This window comes from Staurois parvus, unplaced genomic scaffold, assembly GCF_062004578.1.
Source record: "Staurois parvus isolate SC_StPar_1 unplaced genomic scaffold, SC_StPar_1.0 ptg000288l, whole genome shotgun sequence".
In the NCBI taxonomy this organism is placed as follows: Eukaryota; Metazoa; Chordata; class Amphibia; order Anura; family Ranidae; genus Staurois; species Staurois parvus.
The window spans coordinates 2,752,141-2,769,708 of record NW_028318084.1 but is presented as its reverse complement, the minus strand read 5'-3'; the positions used below and the strand labels follow the sequence as shown (position 1 = coordinate 2,769,708).

General features: G+C 43.3%; 2 protein-coding genes across 4 annotated transcripts in view; one reads left to right on the top strand and one right to left on the bottom strand.

The window, feature by feature from the left end:
• The window catches only part of LOC149458310 (uncharacterized), a 234,061-nt gene that overhangs the window by 10,182 nt on the left and 206,311 nt on the right, over window positions 1–17,568 (bottom strand). The gene's annotated exons all lie outside the window — the stretch shown is intronic.
• LOC149458313 (dual specificity calcium/calmodulin-dependent 3',5'-cyclic nucleotide phosphodiesterase 1C-like) overlaps window positions 1–17,568 on the top strand; it is a 298,681-nt gene that overhangs the window by 197,187 nt on the left and 83,926 nt on the right. For all 3 annotated transcript variants that reach the window (XM_089682402.1, XM_089682404.1, XM_089682403.1), the window contains exons 11-12: window positions 1,147–1,267; window positions 3,980–4,155. In XM_089682402.1, coding sequence (XP_089538528.1) covers window positions 1,147–1,267; window positions 3,980–4,155 — 297 coding nt within the window. The remainder of the gene's footprint in view (window positions 1–1,146; window positions 1,268–3,979; window positions 4,156–17,568) is intronic.

Sequence of the window (17,568 nt, the reverse complement as noted above, 5' to 3'; positions counted from 1 at the left end):
GTTAATGCAATACCTTTTTTGTGTGAAATACTTGATTTTCAGGAAAAATATCAAGGGTGCCAACAATTTCGGCCATGACTGTATATTCTGTGTATCCAATATAGAATCCAGGCCTTTTTTTAAAGCAATCCACTGAGCTGGCGAGAACCAACTCTTGAGGGAGTCTAGTCCACATTTTCACAGCTCTCACTGTGAAGAAACCTTTCCATGTTTGGAAATTAAATTTAATTTCCTCCAGACGTAAAGCGTGCCCCCTTGTCCTCTGTGATGACCTCAGGGTGAATAACTCTACACCAGGGGCAGACCGACAACTCATGGGGCCCCCCGGGCAATAGGGGATCATGGGGCCCCTGTGTCCTTGCCCAAACTCAAAAAAGCCTATGAAAAAGGTACCAGGGGCATCTCATGGGGCCCCCTACTGACCCCGGGCCCTCGGGCAGTGCCCGAGTTTCCAAATGGTCAGTCCGCCCCTGCTCTACACAGAGTTCACTATATGAACCACTGATGTATTTATACATGGAGATCATATCCCCCCTTATGTATTATACATGGAGATCATATCCCCCTTATGTATTATACATGGAGATCATATCCCCCCTTATGTATTATACATGGAGATCATATCCCCCCTTAATCTCCTCTTCTCAAGAGAGAATACATTCAGTTCCTCTAATCTTTCCTCATAGCTGAGCTCCTCCATGCCTCGTATCAGTTTGGTTGCCCTTCTCTGTACTTTCTCCAGTTCCCCAATGTTCTTTTTGTGAATTGGTACTCCCTAGTATGTATGATGCATGCATATTCTTAGCCCCCAAGTGTATAACTTTACATTTATCAATATTAAACCTTACCTACTTCAGTAGTTCATTCTCACATTACAGAACCAAAAGATTGCTCATATTCTATTAGCATGGGTCATATTTTATACAATCGCTCTGAGCAGATTGCTAGTTTTGATTTTTCAGGAATAAAAACATCACTGCTTATACTTTAGCTCCATCTAGTGGAGAGTTTGAACATATCAACAATGCCTAAAAACATTTTGGCTGCCATTGTGCAATGAAAATAATTTCAGTAAGTTTGTTTGATTCTGTCAGAAGGAAAGGAATTGGACACTAACTTTGGCTTATTGTTTCATTGAAATTTTAGGATTTATAGACTTCATCGTGGAGCCAACATTTACTGTGTTGACAGACATGACAGAGAAGATTGTAATTCCACTCATTGATGAAGCCTCGCGGTCTGGGCTCACAGGATTTAGGCGATCTAGGTAAAGATTTATTACACAGAGATATTTTTCACATATACAAATGCTGAGAGAGGTGCAGACACGGTGAAGCTATGTAGAAACAAAATCTAATTTTAACCCCTTCCCGCTAACTGAACACATATATGAGGCCTTGTGGACATGTATCTTGATCCATGGGGCCACATATGTGGGTAGCTACAGTTGCAAGAAAAAGTATGTGAACCCCTTGGGATTACGTGGAGTTTTGCATGAATTGGGCATAAAATGTGCTCTGAATGTCATCTAAGTCACAATAGAAGAACACAGTCTGCTGAACATAATACTACACAAACATTAGATGTTGCCATGGTTTAATTGCACATAACTTGTAAACATTCACAGTGCAGAGAGGAAAAAGTATGTGAACCTTTGGACTTAATAACTGGTTGACCCTACTTGTATGCTTTGGGTCATTGTCCTGTTGCATCACTCATCCTCTGCGGAGCTTCAGTTGGTGGACAGATGGTCGTACGTTTTCCTGCAAAATGTCTTGATAAACTCTGGAATTCATTTTGCCATCAATGACAACAATCCGTCCAGGCCCTGAGGCAGCAAAGCAGCCCCAAACCATGATGCTCCCTCCGCCATGTTTCACAGTGGGGATGAGGTTTTGATGTTGGTGTGCTGTGCCTTTTTTTCTCCACACATAGTGTTGTGTGTTCTTCCCAAACAACTCAATCTTGGTTTCATCTGTCCACAGTATATTTTGCCAGTAGTGCTGTGGAACATCCAGGTGCTCTTTTGCAAACTTCAAACGTGCTGCAATCTTCTTTTTGGACAGCAATGGCTTCCTCCGTGGTGTCCTCCCATGTACTCCATTCTTGTTTCATGTTTTCCTTATTGTAGATGTGTCAACAAAAATGTTAGCATGTGCCAGAGATTTCTGTAGGTCTTTAGCTGACACTCTGGGATTCTTCTTTACCTCAGGCAGCATTCTGCGCTGTGCTCTTGCAGTCATTTTTACAGGACGACCACGCCTAGGGAGAGTACCAACAGTGCTAAACTTTCTCCATTTGTAGACAGTCTGTCTTACCGTGGACACATGAACATCAAGGCTTTTGGAGATACTTTTGTAACTCTTTCCAGCTTCATGCAAGTCAACAATTCTTGATTGTAGGTCTTCTGAGAGCTCTTTTCTGCGAGGCATGGTTCACATCAGACAGTGCTTCTTGAAACCAGTAAACCCAAAACAGGTGTGTGTTTTTTAAGGGCAGGACAGCTGTCTGAAACACATCCAATATCATCACACTGATTGGAGTCAAGGTTGGCTCACTCCTGGCTCCAATTAGCTCTGGGAGAAGTCATTAAGCTAGGGCCTCACATACTTTTTCCTCCCTGCACTGTGAATGTTTACATGTTATGTGCAATTAAACCATGGCAACATCTAATGTTTGTGTAGTATTATGTTCAGCAGACTGTGTTCTTCTATTGTTGTGACTTAGATGACATTCAGAGCACATTTTATGCCCAATTCATGCAAAACTCCACGTAATCCCAAGGGGTTCACATACTTTTTCTTGCAACTGTATGTTGTGCTGGGAGTGAACTGGACTCAGAGGCCCGTTTCCTGATCACCTGATCTCTGTGGTTGGCTATCACAGTAATTAGTCACTGAACAACCCAACCCAGTGTTTTTCCTTCTCTTGAATGTAGAAAATACATGTTTTATTTTTCTCCTTGCTAGAGGAAAAAAATATAAACAAAGAAGTGTGTGTAATAAGAAAAAAAAAATAGCTAGGGTTTACTCTAGGACAGCGCCAGGATTAGGGTCAAGGTTAGGGTCTAAGATTATGGTCAGGGTCTGCATATTGTGGGCGGCACAGTGGCTTAGTGGTTAGCACGTCTGCCTTGCAGTAAATGTGTCATGGGTTCGATTCCCGACCATGGCGCCTCCTGCATGGAGTTTGCATGTTCTCCCTGTGCTTGCGTGGGTTTCCTCCGGGTGCTCGGGTTTCCTCCGGGTGCTCCGGTTTCCTCCCACACTCCAAAGACATGCTGGTAGGTTAATTGGATCCTGTCTAAATTGGCCCTAATATGTGTATGTATGAATGTAAGTTAGGGACTTTAGATTGTACACCCCTTGAGGGTTAGGGACTGATGTGAATGTACAATATATATGTAAAACGCTGTGTAAATTGACAGCACTATATAAGTACCTGAAATAAATAAAAATATTGTAGGTAGGAGTAAAAAAAAAAAAAAATAGTGTCAGGGTCAATTTTTTTTAGGTAGGATAAAAAAAGGAAAATGCACAATATTGTTTCTGGCCCCTACTACAGGTACATACAACAAATAACAAACACGTGTATATAGTTGTCTTGTAAAAAAGAAGACCTTGGGGTGCAACTGAAAACAAATTGAGTGAATGAGACAAAGTAGATCCAATGTAATGAAATAAAGGCAAAGTGCCAATAAATAAGGGAATATTTAGAACACCTAGAAATCCCAGAGGACAACCGTTAGCAATTCAGATAGATATTTCGGCTTTAAACACCGATCAATCATTAACTGACTCTTGTGCAAATTGACACAAAAAATGAGTAGTAATGTTTCTTAAAATAAAAAAAAGTGCAAAGGCCGGAAGTAGGTATTTTACCTTAAATTTTACTCATTTATTTCTAAAAGCTTAGCAAAATAAATTTTGACCTTTCTATAATCACTTTTCTAACGAATTGCATTGATTTTTTTTTTCAGTTTAAACAGCATAACTCCCTCAGAAGTTAAACGATCGAGTGTGAAAAGCACTGGATCAGAAGGAAGTGCCTCCTTGAATTGTTCAATCCTCACTGTGGACTTCAAAAGTTTTAAAAATACGTGGTATGACGTTGTACTACAGAACAGAGAAAAGTGGAAGGCACAAGCAACCAAAGGTGATGCATATGCAGAATAGTAATAATACACTATAAGTGCTAAGCGTTCTAATATTGGGTATCTTATCCAAAGATGGCTGGTAATGTATGTATTTTTATTTGTGTTTAGGAATAAATTACAATAAAAATATATGTTTGTGACCATGAAATATTCTTATGTAGTGTAGAATATCTATATGGATACAATTGTTAGCCAGCAGTTAGAAATTTAGACTTCTTTTTACATGTTTACCAGGCTAATTCTACCCGCTTCACTAAAAAATTAAAGTATAACTAAAGGCAATTATTATTTTTTTTTTTTTTACGGTTTAGATAGAGTAATAAAGGGATCAGGACACCTATTAGGTTTTTATTGCAGTCTGCGCCCCTGTTAGGAAGATTCACCATCTCAATTATTGAGAGTGTCCCTAGAAAATTAATGGAGTGGAAATTTTCAAATGGGGGCACTAGTTCTGCTGACCTGGGGAACCCCATAGAATTCCCTTAATTTAGCAGGTATTTCCTTTCACTTCCAATTTTGGCTATGGGACAGAAGTAAAGCAAAATCTCTACTCCCCCCTCGGAAAAAAAAAAACAGAGGTTATAACCCTTCCTTACTCTGTCCAGAATGAGTAAATGTTTTGCCTGTAGTTCTACTTTACAGCTCAGATGGTCCTCCCCCATCCAACTTTTTCTATTATTATTATTATTATACAGTATTTATATAGCGCCAACGGGTTTGCTCAGCGCTGTACAGTAGCAAGGGGGACAGAACATGAGACAAGACAGTAACAATACAATACATGAGGGGTTCGAGAGCCCTGCTCTTTCGAGCTTACAATCTAGGAGGGAGGGGAAAGTGGTACAGGAGGAAATGGCTGTGGGGGATGGAGTGGTGGGAGGAGTGGAGGAGGTCAGTTGTTAGGTGAGGTTGGGGTAGGCTTCCCTGAAGAGATGGGTTTTCAGGGTGCGCCTGAAGGTGAGGAGGGTAGGTGACAGTCTGATGGATTGGGGTAGGGAGTTCCAGAGGATGGGGGAAGTCCTGGAGAAATCCTGCAGTCGGGCGTGGGAGGAGGAGACCAGGGAGCTAGAGAGTAGGAGGTCCTGTGTGGTGTGAAGGGCACGGGTAGGGTGGTATTTGGGTATCAGGTCGGTTAGGTAGTTTGGGGCGGCGTTGTGAATGGCTTTGTAGGTCAGGGTTAGCAGTTTGAATATAATGCGTTGGGCGATCGGGAGCCAGTGAAGGGATTGGCAGAGGGGGGTGGCAGATGTGGAGCGGTTGGTGAGGTGGATGAGTCTAGCCCAGCAATGGGCAAACTACGGCCCGCGGGCCGTATACGGCCCGGCGGACCTTTTAATCCGGCCCGCGGAGCTAGGCTCCCGCAAGGCCAGTGGTCGGCAAGCCGCGGCTCTTTACAAATTTAGATGCGGCTCTCCTGTGTGCCGGGCGCCCGCTCCCCTCCCTCCTCTCCTCCTCTCCCCTCCCTCCTCTCCTCCTCTCCCCTCCCCTCCTCTCCTCTCGGATGGCCGCCCCCCCTCTCGGATGGCCGCCCCCCTCCCTCCTCTCGGACGTCAGGACTCTGCAGCTGTCAGGATGTAGGCGGGGCAGCGTGACGAACTCCTCTCACAGTCCTCCCTGAAGACCAGAACGGCGCGGGAATACGAGAGGAACGCGCGGACCAAAGGTAAGTGAATTGACACAGGGGGGGGACTTACTATATGGGGGATGAATTACTATATGGGGGACTTACTATATGGGGAATGAATTACTATATGGAGGACTTACTATATGGGGAATGAATTACTATATGGGGGACTTACTATATGGGGAATTAATTACTATATGGAGGACTTACTATATGGGGAATGAATTACTATATGGGGGACTTACTATATGGGGAATGAATTACTATATGGGGGACTTACTATATGGGGAATGAATTACTATATGGGGGACTTACTATATGGGGAATGAATTACTATATGGAGGACTTATTATATGGGGAATGAATTACTATATGGGGGACTTACTATATGGGGGATGAATTACTATATGGGGGATGAATTACTATGGGGGATGAATTACTATATGGGGGATGAATTACTATGGGGGATGAATTACTATAGGGGGGATGAATTACTATGGGGGACGAATTACTATATGGGGGACGAATTACTATATGGGGGACGAATTACTATATGGGGGACGAATTACTATATGGGGGATGAATTACTATGGGGGATGAATTACTATATGGGGGATTAATTACTATATGGGGGATTAATTACTATGGGGGATTAATTACTATGCTTACTATGGGGGAATATTACTATACTTACTATGGATGACACATACACATCATTCATCTACTCTTGGTCCGGCCCCCGGGTCCAATATATGAACCCATTGCGGCCCTCAAGTCAAAAAGTTTGCCCACCCCTGGTCTAGCCGCTGAGTTCAGGATAGACTGGAAAGGGGATAGCATGTGTTTGGGTAGGCCAGTGAGGAGGGAGTTGCAGTAGTCCAGGCGTGAGATGATGAGGGAGTGTACGAGTTGTTTAGTAGTGTCTGGGGTGAGGAATGTACGTATCTTGGAGATGTTGCGGAGGTGGAGCCTGCATGATCTTGATTGGACGTGAGGTAGGAAGGAGAGGTGTGAGTCCAGGGTGACACCCAGGACTTTGGCATGTGGGGTGGGAGAGATGGTGGCGTTGTTAGTAGTGATGGAGAGGTTGGGGGGGGGGATGGGGGGGGACCAGGAGCTCGGTTTTGGACAGGTTTAATTTTTTTATTATTAGGTTTGATTATCAGTATGCATTTCATATGGTTTTCTTTCTACACAAGAATAATCAGATAGACCCAAAAACATGGAATAAAATAAAATTTTTTATTTTAGACCAGCTACAGCATAAAATGCCCAGAAACTGAAGAACAAGAGCTACACATATAAATTCAGAAAATGTACACTTCAGTAAATTTTATGAAGATACAAATGTCCGTAAAGGATTGATCGCCTTGGCATGCGCACGTATCCTTTAGTAAATCAGGCCCATACTGCTCTATTTTAGTAAGAAATTATATAAAACATTATACAGAAACTTTAATAAATGTTCTTTATCCCCACATGGAATAATGATCTGGTAAATAATTAATTCTTAATACAATGGCAGCTACTACTGATGCCTCAGGCCTCATGGCCCTACAAGTAGCTTGACATGTTCATTAAAGAACTCCAAGAACAAAATAAATAATTGATAAGGTTTTATCTATAAATATATTCCATTTTACATAGAAGTATAATTTATCAATTTGAAAAGTCAGTTGCTTATTCTAGTTGATTCAGTAACCTAATGACACATTCTAAATGATAGAAATACTAACTGATTGCGCTTGAAATTACATTTATATTTCTATTAACATTAACCACTTGCTGTCCGCCTGCTGTTTATAAACGGCAGGGCGGTGGCAGTCCAGGGGCGGGTTGCCGTTCATAAATGGCACCCGCCATTTCTAGCTGGGAGCGCGCAGCACCGCGATCCGGTGCCCGCTGTGTCCTCCGGACACAGTGAAACACCGATCGTCGGACGGGACCTCTGTACGAGGTCCCGATCATGTGATCACTGATTGGCCAATCAATGATCACATGCAAAGTAGTAAGCAAGATGTCACTTGTGACATCATTGCTTACTACGTGTGAAATCTGTGAATGATCACAGAGGTCACATGGTACAAGGCTATTCACAACAGCCTTGTACCATGTGACAAGCTGTGACCAATCACAGCTCACTCAGTACTTCTCAATGACTGCAAGAATGCAGACAGAGAGAAAGAGAAATGATTGCTTTTACACCCATATAGGATGTAAAAGCAATCAGTGTAAAAAAAAAAAAAAATCTTCATCACCTCCAAGTAGTGACACTGTACTGCTAGGGTGACAGTATGTAAAATAAAAAATAATAATATAAAAAAATATAAAAATGTAAAAAAAAGTTTAAAAATTATAGTTTTTGGTTATAAACTAATTTGGATTTTTTTTTTTTTTACTAAAAAAATAACAATACATTTTGGCCAAGATTTATGATGAAATATTATTTATTTGCAAAATTTTATTAAAAAAACACTTTTTTTCAAAATATTTGGACATTTTCATTTACATAGCAAAAAAAATAAAAATCCCAGCGGTGAATAAATACCACCAAAATAAAGCTTTATCTGTCTCAAAAAAATGGTAAAAAATTCATATGGGTACAGTATTGCATGACCGCGCAATTGTCATTCAAAGTGTGATAGCGCTGAAAGCTGAAAATTGCCCTGGACAGGAAGGGGGGGGAAGTGTCCGGACTGGAAGTGGTTAAAATTAACTTGATCTGTTCAGTAGCAAAAGTGTGCCCATTTATTGAACAGGAAGAAATCAGAAGTCTCAGTGGTATTAACTATAGTCTATTTGTAGGACAATACTATGATTACTGCTATGGAATATACAACACAGTCCAGTGTACGGCGTGGAAATAGTGTAAAGTGCGTAACTTGTGCTTTTTTTCCAGTTCTGCCTCATTTTATCACAACACGCATAAAAAAAAAAAAATTGACCATGCTAACAGGAGAATCAAGATGTGCATATGAAGTAAAAGGATGAAAGCTCCAAGCCATAGGGATTGATCCAGACATTATGTTTAATAGTAAAAGTCTACCAAGAGTTGAAAGCCAACACGTTTTATTTATTTCAGGTACAGGTACAGCGCCGTCATATTACGCAGCACTTTACATACCGTATTTTTCGCTCCATAAGACGCACTTTTCTCCCCCCAAAAAAGGGGGGAAAATGTCAGTGCGTCTTATGGAGCGAATATGGAGCGGCCGGTCTGGTATTTCCACCGCCGCCGTGTCAGAATACCGGGCCGGCTGCTCAGCTCTGCAGCGGGACCTTACCTGTTCCTCTATCCAGTGGCGCGCTGTCTTCCCGGCTTCTGTAGTGTGCTTGACAGCCGGGTGCCAAGTGCGCATGCGCAAGAAGCGGTGCTCTTTGTGAATGGTAAGGCGGTACCTGGGACACATGACAGATCCCAGAAGCCGCCGGACCAATCACAAAGCGCAGCGCTTCTCGCTCATGCGCACTGGGCACCCGGCTGTCCGCCGAGCGCCGGCACTACAGAAGCCGGGTAGACAGCGCGAGGCTGGATAGAGGAACAGGTAAGATCAAAGAACAACTCGGGAAGTAAGAGCGGGTACCTGTCAAATTCAGGTACCCGCTCCCCCCCTCCCCAAAGGTCAGCAGTCATCTCCTGTATTATATCCACAGTCTCTGGTCATCCCCTGTACTATGTCCGCAGTCTCTGGTCATCTCCTGTACTGTGTCCGCAGTCTCTGGTCATCTTCTGTACTATGTCTGTAGTCTCTGGTCATCTCCTGTACTGTGTCTGCAGTCTCTGGTCATCTCCTGTACTGTGTCCGCAGTCTCTGGTCATCTCCTGTACTGTGTCCGCAGTCTCTGGTCATCTTCTGTACTATGTCTGTAGTCTCTGGTCATCTCCTTTACTGTGTCTGCAGTCTCTGGTCATCTCCTGTACTGTGTCTGCAGTCTCTGGTCATCTCCTGTACTGTGTCTGCAGTCTCTGGTCATCTCCTTTACTGTGTCTGCAGTCTCTGGTCATCTCCTGTACTGTGTCTGCAGTCTCTGGTCATCTCCTGTACTATGTCTGCAGTCTCTGGTCATCCCCTGTACTGTGTCTGCAGTCCATTAGTTCTGAATTTTTTTTTCCTGTTTTCTGCCTCTAAAACCTAGGTGCGTCTTATGGTCAGGTGCATCTTATGGAGCAAAAAATACGGTATATCTTGTAAATTCACATCAGTCCCTAACCCTCAAGGGGCGTACCAGGAAGAAACCCACACAGGCACAGGGAGAACATGCAAACTCCAAGCAGGTGGTGGTGTGGTTGGCATTCGAACCAACGACCCTAGTATTGCCAGGCGGAAGTGCTTAGGGGATATACAGTCAGGTCCATAAATATTGGGACATCGACACAATTCTAACATTTGTGGCTCTATATACCACCACAGTGGATTTGAAATGAAACGAACAAGATGTGCTTTAACTGCACACTGTCAGCTTTAATTTGAGGGTATTTACTTCCAAATCAGGTGAACAGTGTAGGAATTACAACAGTTTGCATATGTGCCTCCTACTTGTTAAGGGACCAAAAGTAATGGGACAGAATAATAATCATACATCAAACTTTCACTTTTTAATACTTGGTTGCAAATCCTTTGCAGTCAATTACAGCTTGAAGTGTGGAACGCATAGACATCACCAGGCGCTGGGTTTCATCCCTGGTGATGCTCTGCCAGGCCTCTACTGCAACTGTCTTCAGTTCCTGCTTGTTCTTGGGGCATTTTCCCTTCAGTTTTGTCTTCAGCAAGTGAAATGCTCAATCGGATTCAGGTCAGGTGATTGACTTGGCCATTGCAGAACATTCCACTTCTTTCCCTTAAAAAACTTTTTGGGGGGCGCATGCACGGCCGGCTCGAGGATGGACGCGAGATAGCTCCCGCTCCGTCCACCCGCCAGCACTGAAGCGGCTCACTCAGACACCAGGGAATTCTGACAGCACACGGCAGCTCACGGAGTGTGCCCGCAGCCCACTAGACATGCACCGGAGGAAAAAAAGAGTCCGGGGCAGCCAGGGAAACTGACAAACTTTTTCCCGGCCGTCATGCCGGGAAACCAAGATGGCGGCCGCCATTCAAACATGCGGGGAGGCAGCAATGAACAGGAGGAGGACTACAGGTCCCAGAGTGTGGATCCCAGACTACAACACCAGCTTTATCCGGGGGACCCTGGTGAGTTGTCACCCCCACTGTCACCCACGACCTGCAGCCTAGCAAAATCACGGCCGCGGCTAGAGAGTGACTCTGATGACACCCACCGGGCCCTAAATTTTCCACCTCAGCCACCACATCCCTCCCTGCCTGATATAGACGCATTTCCAGCGTCTGACCAACCACTGACCGAAATCTGCATGAAAAACATGCTAACATCACTGCGCCAGACCTTACATAATGATATATCTGCGCCATTGACCCAAATTACTGCTTTGGTACAAAGACAGGAACGCAGAATCCGCCACATTGAGACCAATATAGCAGACATCATAGAAGCGCACAATGATCTGATTGATGCTCATACAGATCACCTATCAGACATAGAACAAATCAACTTAAAATTAGCTGACATGGAGGACAGATCACGCCGTAATAATATCAAATTCAGAGGGATTCCAGAAACCGTGTCTACCGACGCGTTATTGCCATATCTGCAACACTTTCTCAAGCTTTTAATCCCAACACTCTCTGAAGTTGAGGCCACGATTGACCGCGCACATCGACTTCCTAAACCTTCATTCCTGTCAGCATCCATCCCTAGGGATGTGCTTGTCCGCTTACATTTCTACCATATTAAGGAGAGAATTATGATGGCCACTAGAAATCCACCTCCACTTCCACCCTCTCATGCGAATCTGCGTCTCTATGCTGATCTATCCAAGGCCACACACTCTAATAGGAAGAAACTAATATCAATTACCAAAGCACTCAGAAACCATAATATGGCCTACCAATGGGGCTTTCCAACAAAACTAATAGTACGACACCAAGGAAGGGTGTATACCATTAAAAATTTGGAGGCTGGCTTGGACTTTAAGGCCTGGGGCATATTGCCTGCAGATACCCAGAAGAACAACCCTGGCTCCGTCCAAAACATGGAAGCGACCTGACGGGCCTAGCGGCATAAGCCGCGATATACATGTTTATATTTTTCCCTGGAGGCTCCTTTTGAACACTCCTTTTTCTGGCGATCGGCCTATATCCAATGATTCTCATCTTCAACACTCTCTATAGGTTTGACCCTTCTGGAGGTCAAAACCTGTCTGACTCCCCCTTTTTTGCAGTAGCGATCCTAGCTACATTGGTTACTTGCATTATACACAAGAGTTTTTTTACTGTTGTTCCTTTCCTTCCCACCTGCCCCTTACCATGGCACCACCAGCTATATCTCTCGGACACTAGATCTAGATCTCCTGACCCCGAATACTGCCAAAGAACACTCCAACTATATATATACTCCGTGAATCCATGTATAAATGATTACCATCACATCTCTTAACGTACGAGGCCTCAACTCCCCATTCAAAAGGTCGATGCTATCAAGAGAAATCCGGAGATCTCAAGCTGACATACTTTTTATACAAGAATCCCACTTCGCCACAGACAAGACCCCTAAACTGTATCTTCACCGATTCTCTAAACAATTTATGGCAACTAATATTAAAAAGAAGAATGGAGTTATTATCGCTGTTAATGACGCTCTCTCTTTTCAATCTACCTCCACCATAATCGACCCACAAGGGCGATACCTCATTTTGATATGCGAAATTAACGAGATTACTTACACCTTGGTGAACATTTATGGACCAAATAGCAAACAAATAAGATTTCACCGCAAGCTCTTCAACCTCATTTCCCGAAACAAACAAGGTAGACTTATTATTGGCGGAGACTTTAATGCTCTTAGTAATTCACTTCTAGACTCATCTTCTACCAAGAAACCCACCAACCTTGATCTCAATCGCTTATTACATGACCATGACCTATACGACATCTGGAGATGCCAACATGGCTCGGAGAGAGACTACACCTATTTCTCACCCCCACATCTCTCATATTGTAGAATTGACATGTTTGCCACTGACAAATGGACCTTACAACACGTGTCATCATCCAACATTGGTACTATAACTTGGTCCGACCATGCTCCGATCAGCATATCCTTAGACGATACCCAACGGTCAGCGATCCCACCTATTTGGAGACTGAATCCTACTCTTTTGAAACTCCCGGAAAACCAAAAATTTGTATTGGATGCTCATCACCTCTTTTTTGAAACTAACAGCACCCCAGATATCTCTATCGCCACGCTTTGGTTAACATATAAAGCTTATATGAGAGGTATCCTCATCCAACTAAATTCTCGCATTAAAAAACAATGCTCACAGCAAATTGACCAACTCCTCACCTCTATACGCAAAAACGAAGACAATAAGAAACAAAATCCGAACCCCACTACGACCGCAGCCTTAAACCGAGATAGGAATGCACTACGCTCTATCCTACTACACACTTATGACATGAACCTACAAAAAACCAAATCCCAATTGTATGCGCTAGGCAATAAATCAAACTCTCTTCTTACCAAAATCATCAAACAAAAACGGCTCAAAAACAAAATTCACACGATTCAACACCCAATCTCACATACTCCACTGACCAACCCACAAGACATAGCTAATGCGTGTTACTATCAAGCGCTATACAATATAAAAGACGATCCAAACACGACCCAACCAACAACCCCGATGATTGAAAATTTTCTACAACATACCAATCTCCCTTCTCTTACGCCTTCCCAATTAGCTTCCCTATCTGTGTCGATTTCGCCTACTGAGATCGAGAAAACCATAAACAAGCTCCCCTTGAACAAATCACCAGGTAATGACGGTTTCACCAATGAATACTATAAGACGTTCGCACCCCACCTCAAGCCACACCTCTCGGTTCTTTATAACTTTGTTGCCTCTAAAGGGGAATTTCCCTCTGATATGCTACAATCAATAATTACTACGATCCCGAAACCAGGTAAAGACTCCCAATTAGTTCAAAACTATAGACCAATTTCTTTGCTTAACACAGATCTAAAAATATATGCCAAGATAATAGCTCAACGACTGCTTCCATACCTTCCCATCCTAATCCACTCTGACCAAGTAGGATTCATACCAGGCAGACAGGCCCCTGACGCGACTCGACGAATCATATCACTATTACACCACCTTGAAACTGATAATCAACCCTCACTCCTCCTATCACTTGACACAGAAAAAGCATTTGACCGCATTCACTGGCAATTCATGACGCTTACCCTCCAAAAATTTGGAATTACGGATTGGATGTTGTCTGCAATTTTATCCCTATATTCCAAACCCTCCGCTAGAGTTCTCACCAACGGCACGCTCTCGCAACCGTTCCAAATCTCCAACGGTACTAGACAGGGATGCCCTCTTTCCCCCATAATCTTCACTTTACTTATTGAACCACTGGCATCCAATCTCAGAAATGACCCCAGTTTCTCAGGAATCAAATTCCTTAAACATGAACACAAAATCAGTCTCTTTGCGGATGACATTATTCTAATGATCACAAACCCCTGTAAATCACTTACCTCGATACGCACCCACTTACAAAAGTACGCAGACGTTTCATACTATAAACTCAACGAAACCCAAGTCATCTATCTTAAACCTGTACACTCCTGCTCCACTCCAAAACCTGCTTACCAAACGATTCCCTTTTAAATGGGAAAAACATAATATCCCCTACCTGGGGATTAAACTGTCTGCCAACACTAATCAACTCTATGCAGCTAATTTTAAACCGCTACTAGATACAATTCCACAGGAGCTTAGAAACCTACGTACGGCTACCCTATCAATGCTAGGCAGAATAGCAACTATCAAAATGTGCATATTGCCTAAAATATTATATTTCTTCCGAGCGTTGCCCATTCCTATACCATCCTCCTTCTTTTCCTCACTTCAGAAAATTCTGAATAACTTTATATGGCTTTCCAAACGGCCGAGGTGCACCACAAACCTCCTGATACGTCCGCCCTCCAGAGGGGGAGCCGGTCTCCCGCATCTAAAATCCTATTACCAAGCGGTCTTACTAGACCAGCTCTTCTACTGGTGGCACCCTACTCCAGACAAAACCTGGACGATCATGGAAACCTCCCTACACTCGCCAGGCACATTAAGAGACCTACTTTTCACGCCCCATGTAGATCAAACTAGACCCCTACATACACATCCATGTATCCAGGCCTCTATGATGGTTTAGCGTGATTTTTTGACCTACACGCATTCCCACAAAACTAACCTACGAATCCCTACCCCATTGTCATCCCTACATTTTTTTCCCCCCCCCAATTGAACTTGACATCTTGGCAAGCGTGCGGCATATATCATATCCAAGATCTTTACAATCTTCAAAAACCAGACTCCTTTCGGACTCTCCAAGAGAGATTCCATCTCCCTGATAAAGAGCGATTCACCTTTATGCGAATAACACACTTGCTACATAAAACAAACATACCACTTGAAATAGACTTTCCTGCTACTGCCCACCATTTCCTACATAGGACTATCTATCCAAAGAAGGGGATATCCACGTTCTATACTTTGCTAATTGAAGCGCAATTCATAACCCAAACGTCCTCCCTGACTAACTGGGAGAGCAATTTACCTCTCCCAATATCCTCACAATCCTGGAAAACAGCGTTTACTATCACATACAAAGCCTCCAAGTGTAGCTCACATTGGGAATCATACCTGAAAATTCTCCACCAATGCTACCTAACCCCTGCTAAACTATCTGTATACTACCCACAACAATCACAAGCCTGTTGGAGACAGTGTGGCGAAACTGGCTCACTTTTCCACTTACTATGGTCGTGTAAATCCATTAAATCGTATTGGAATAAAGTATTCCAAATAATTTCTTCAATTATAGATTCACCAATGACCCCAAATCCCAATCTAGCCCTCCTTCACTTAACTATAGAAACATTCCCCATACGCTCACGCACTATTATAGTACACATCCTGGCAGCAGAAAAGATAAACATTACTAAATTATGGCAGTCTACGTCACCTCCCCTATTGTCCCGTCTCCTTGTGGATCTCAATCTACAACGTGAGATGGAACGAAGAACGGCTCTCCGAAACTCCACTTATCAAAAATTCATATTGCAATGGTCCCGATGGTTAAAACATCCCAATTGCTCACTCACCTGATTACTAATCCCAACTCATACTGGATCTTATACCCGTAGCTTACTGGTGCCCCCTCCCTCCCCCCCATATTCTTCTTAACCCCTTTCTTTCCACCCCTACCTAGTTCCATTTGTGTTAAGTTCTTCCACAAGGTTCAGGGAACGCGAGCATACCTCTCATGTAAGCATGATTACGATCAACAGGTCCCCGGCCGCGTGGTGGGGACCTACCACCTCCTCACTCAACTCATAGATTGTACACTTGTTTTTGTGAACCTTGTATTACAATGTTTATACATGATGTTACCTTGTTTAAGATTCTGAAAATTTCAATAAAAACTATTTGAAATAAAAAACTCTTTGGTTGCTCTTGCAGTCTGCTTTGGGTCATTGTCCATCTGCACTGTGAAGCGGCATCCAATGAGTTGTGAAGCATTTGGCTGAATATGAGCAGATAATATTGCCCGAAACACTTCAGAATTCATCCGGCTGCTTTTGTCAGCAGTCACATCATCAATAAATACAAGAGAACCAGTTCCATTGGCAGCCATACATGCCCACGCCATGACACTACCACCACCATGCTTCACTGATGAGGTGGTATGCTTAGGATCATGAGCAGTTCCTTTCCTTCTCCATACTCTTCTCTTCCCATCACTCTGGTACAAGTTGATCTCGGTCTCATCTGTCCATAGGATGTTGTTCCAGAACTGTGAAGGCTTTTTTAGATGTCGTTTGGCAAACTCTAATCTGGCCTTCCTGTTTTTGAGGCTCACCAATGGTTTCCATCTTGTGGTGAACCCTCTGTATTCACTCTGGTGAAGTCTTCTCTTGATTGTTGACTTTGACACACATACACCTACCTCCTGGAGAGTGTTCTTGATCTGGACAACTGTTGTGAAGGGTGTTTTCTTCACCAGGGAAATAATTCTTCGTTCATCCACCACAGTTGTTTTCCGTGGTCTTCCAGGTCTTTTCGTGTTGCTGAGCTCACCGGTGCGTTCCTTCTTTTTAAGAATGTTCCAAACAGTTGATTTGGCCACGCCTAATGTTTTTGCTATCCTCTGATGGGTTTGTTTTGTTTTTTCAGCCTAATGATGGCTTGCTTCACTGATAGTGACAGCTCTTTGGATCTCATCTTGAGAGTCGACAGCAACAGATTCCAAATGCAAATAGCACACTTGAAATGAACTCTGGACCTTTTATCTGCTCATTGTAATTGGGATAATGAGGGAATAACACACACCTGGCCATGGAACAGCTGAGAAGCCAATTGTCCCATTAATTTTGGTCCCTTAACAAGTGGGAGGCACATATGCAAACTGGTGTAATTCCTACACCGTTCACCTGATTTGGATACCCTCAAATTAAAGCTGACAGTCTGCAGTTAAAGCACATCTTGTTCGTTTCATTTCAAATCCATTGTGGTGGTGTATAGAGCCAAAAATGTTAGAATTGTGTCGATGTCCCAATATTTATGGACCTGACTGTACACACATTTTCCTTCAGCAGGGCTAAGGTTTGTTGGGCTAGAGGAATCGGCACCCATGATTAA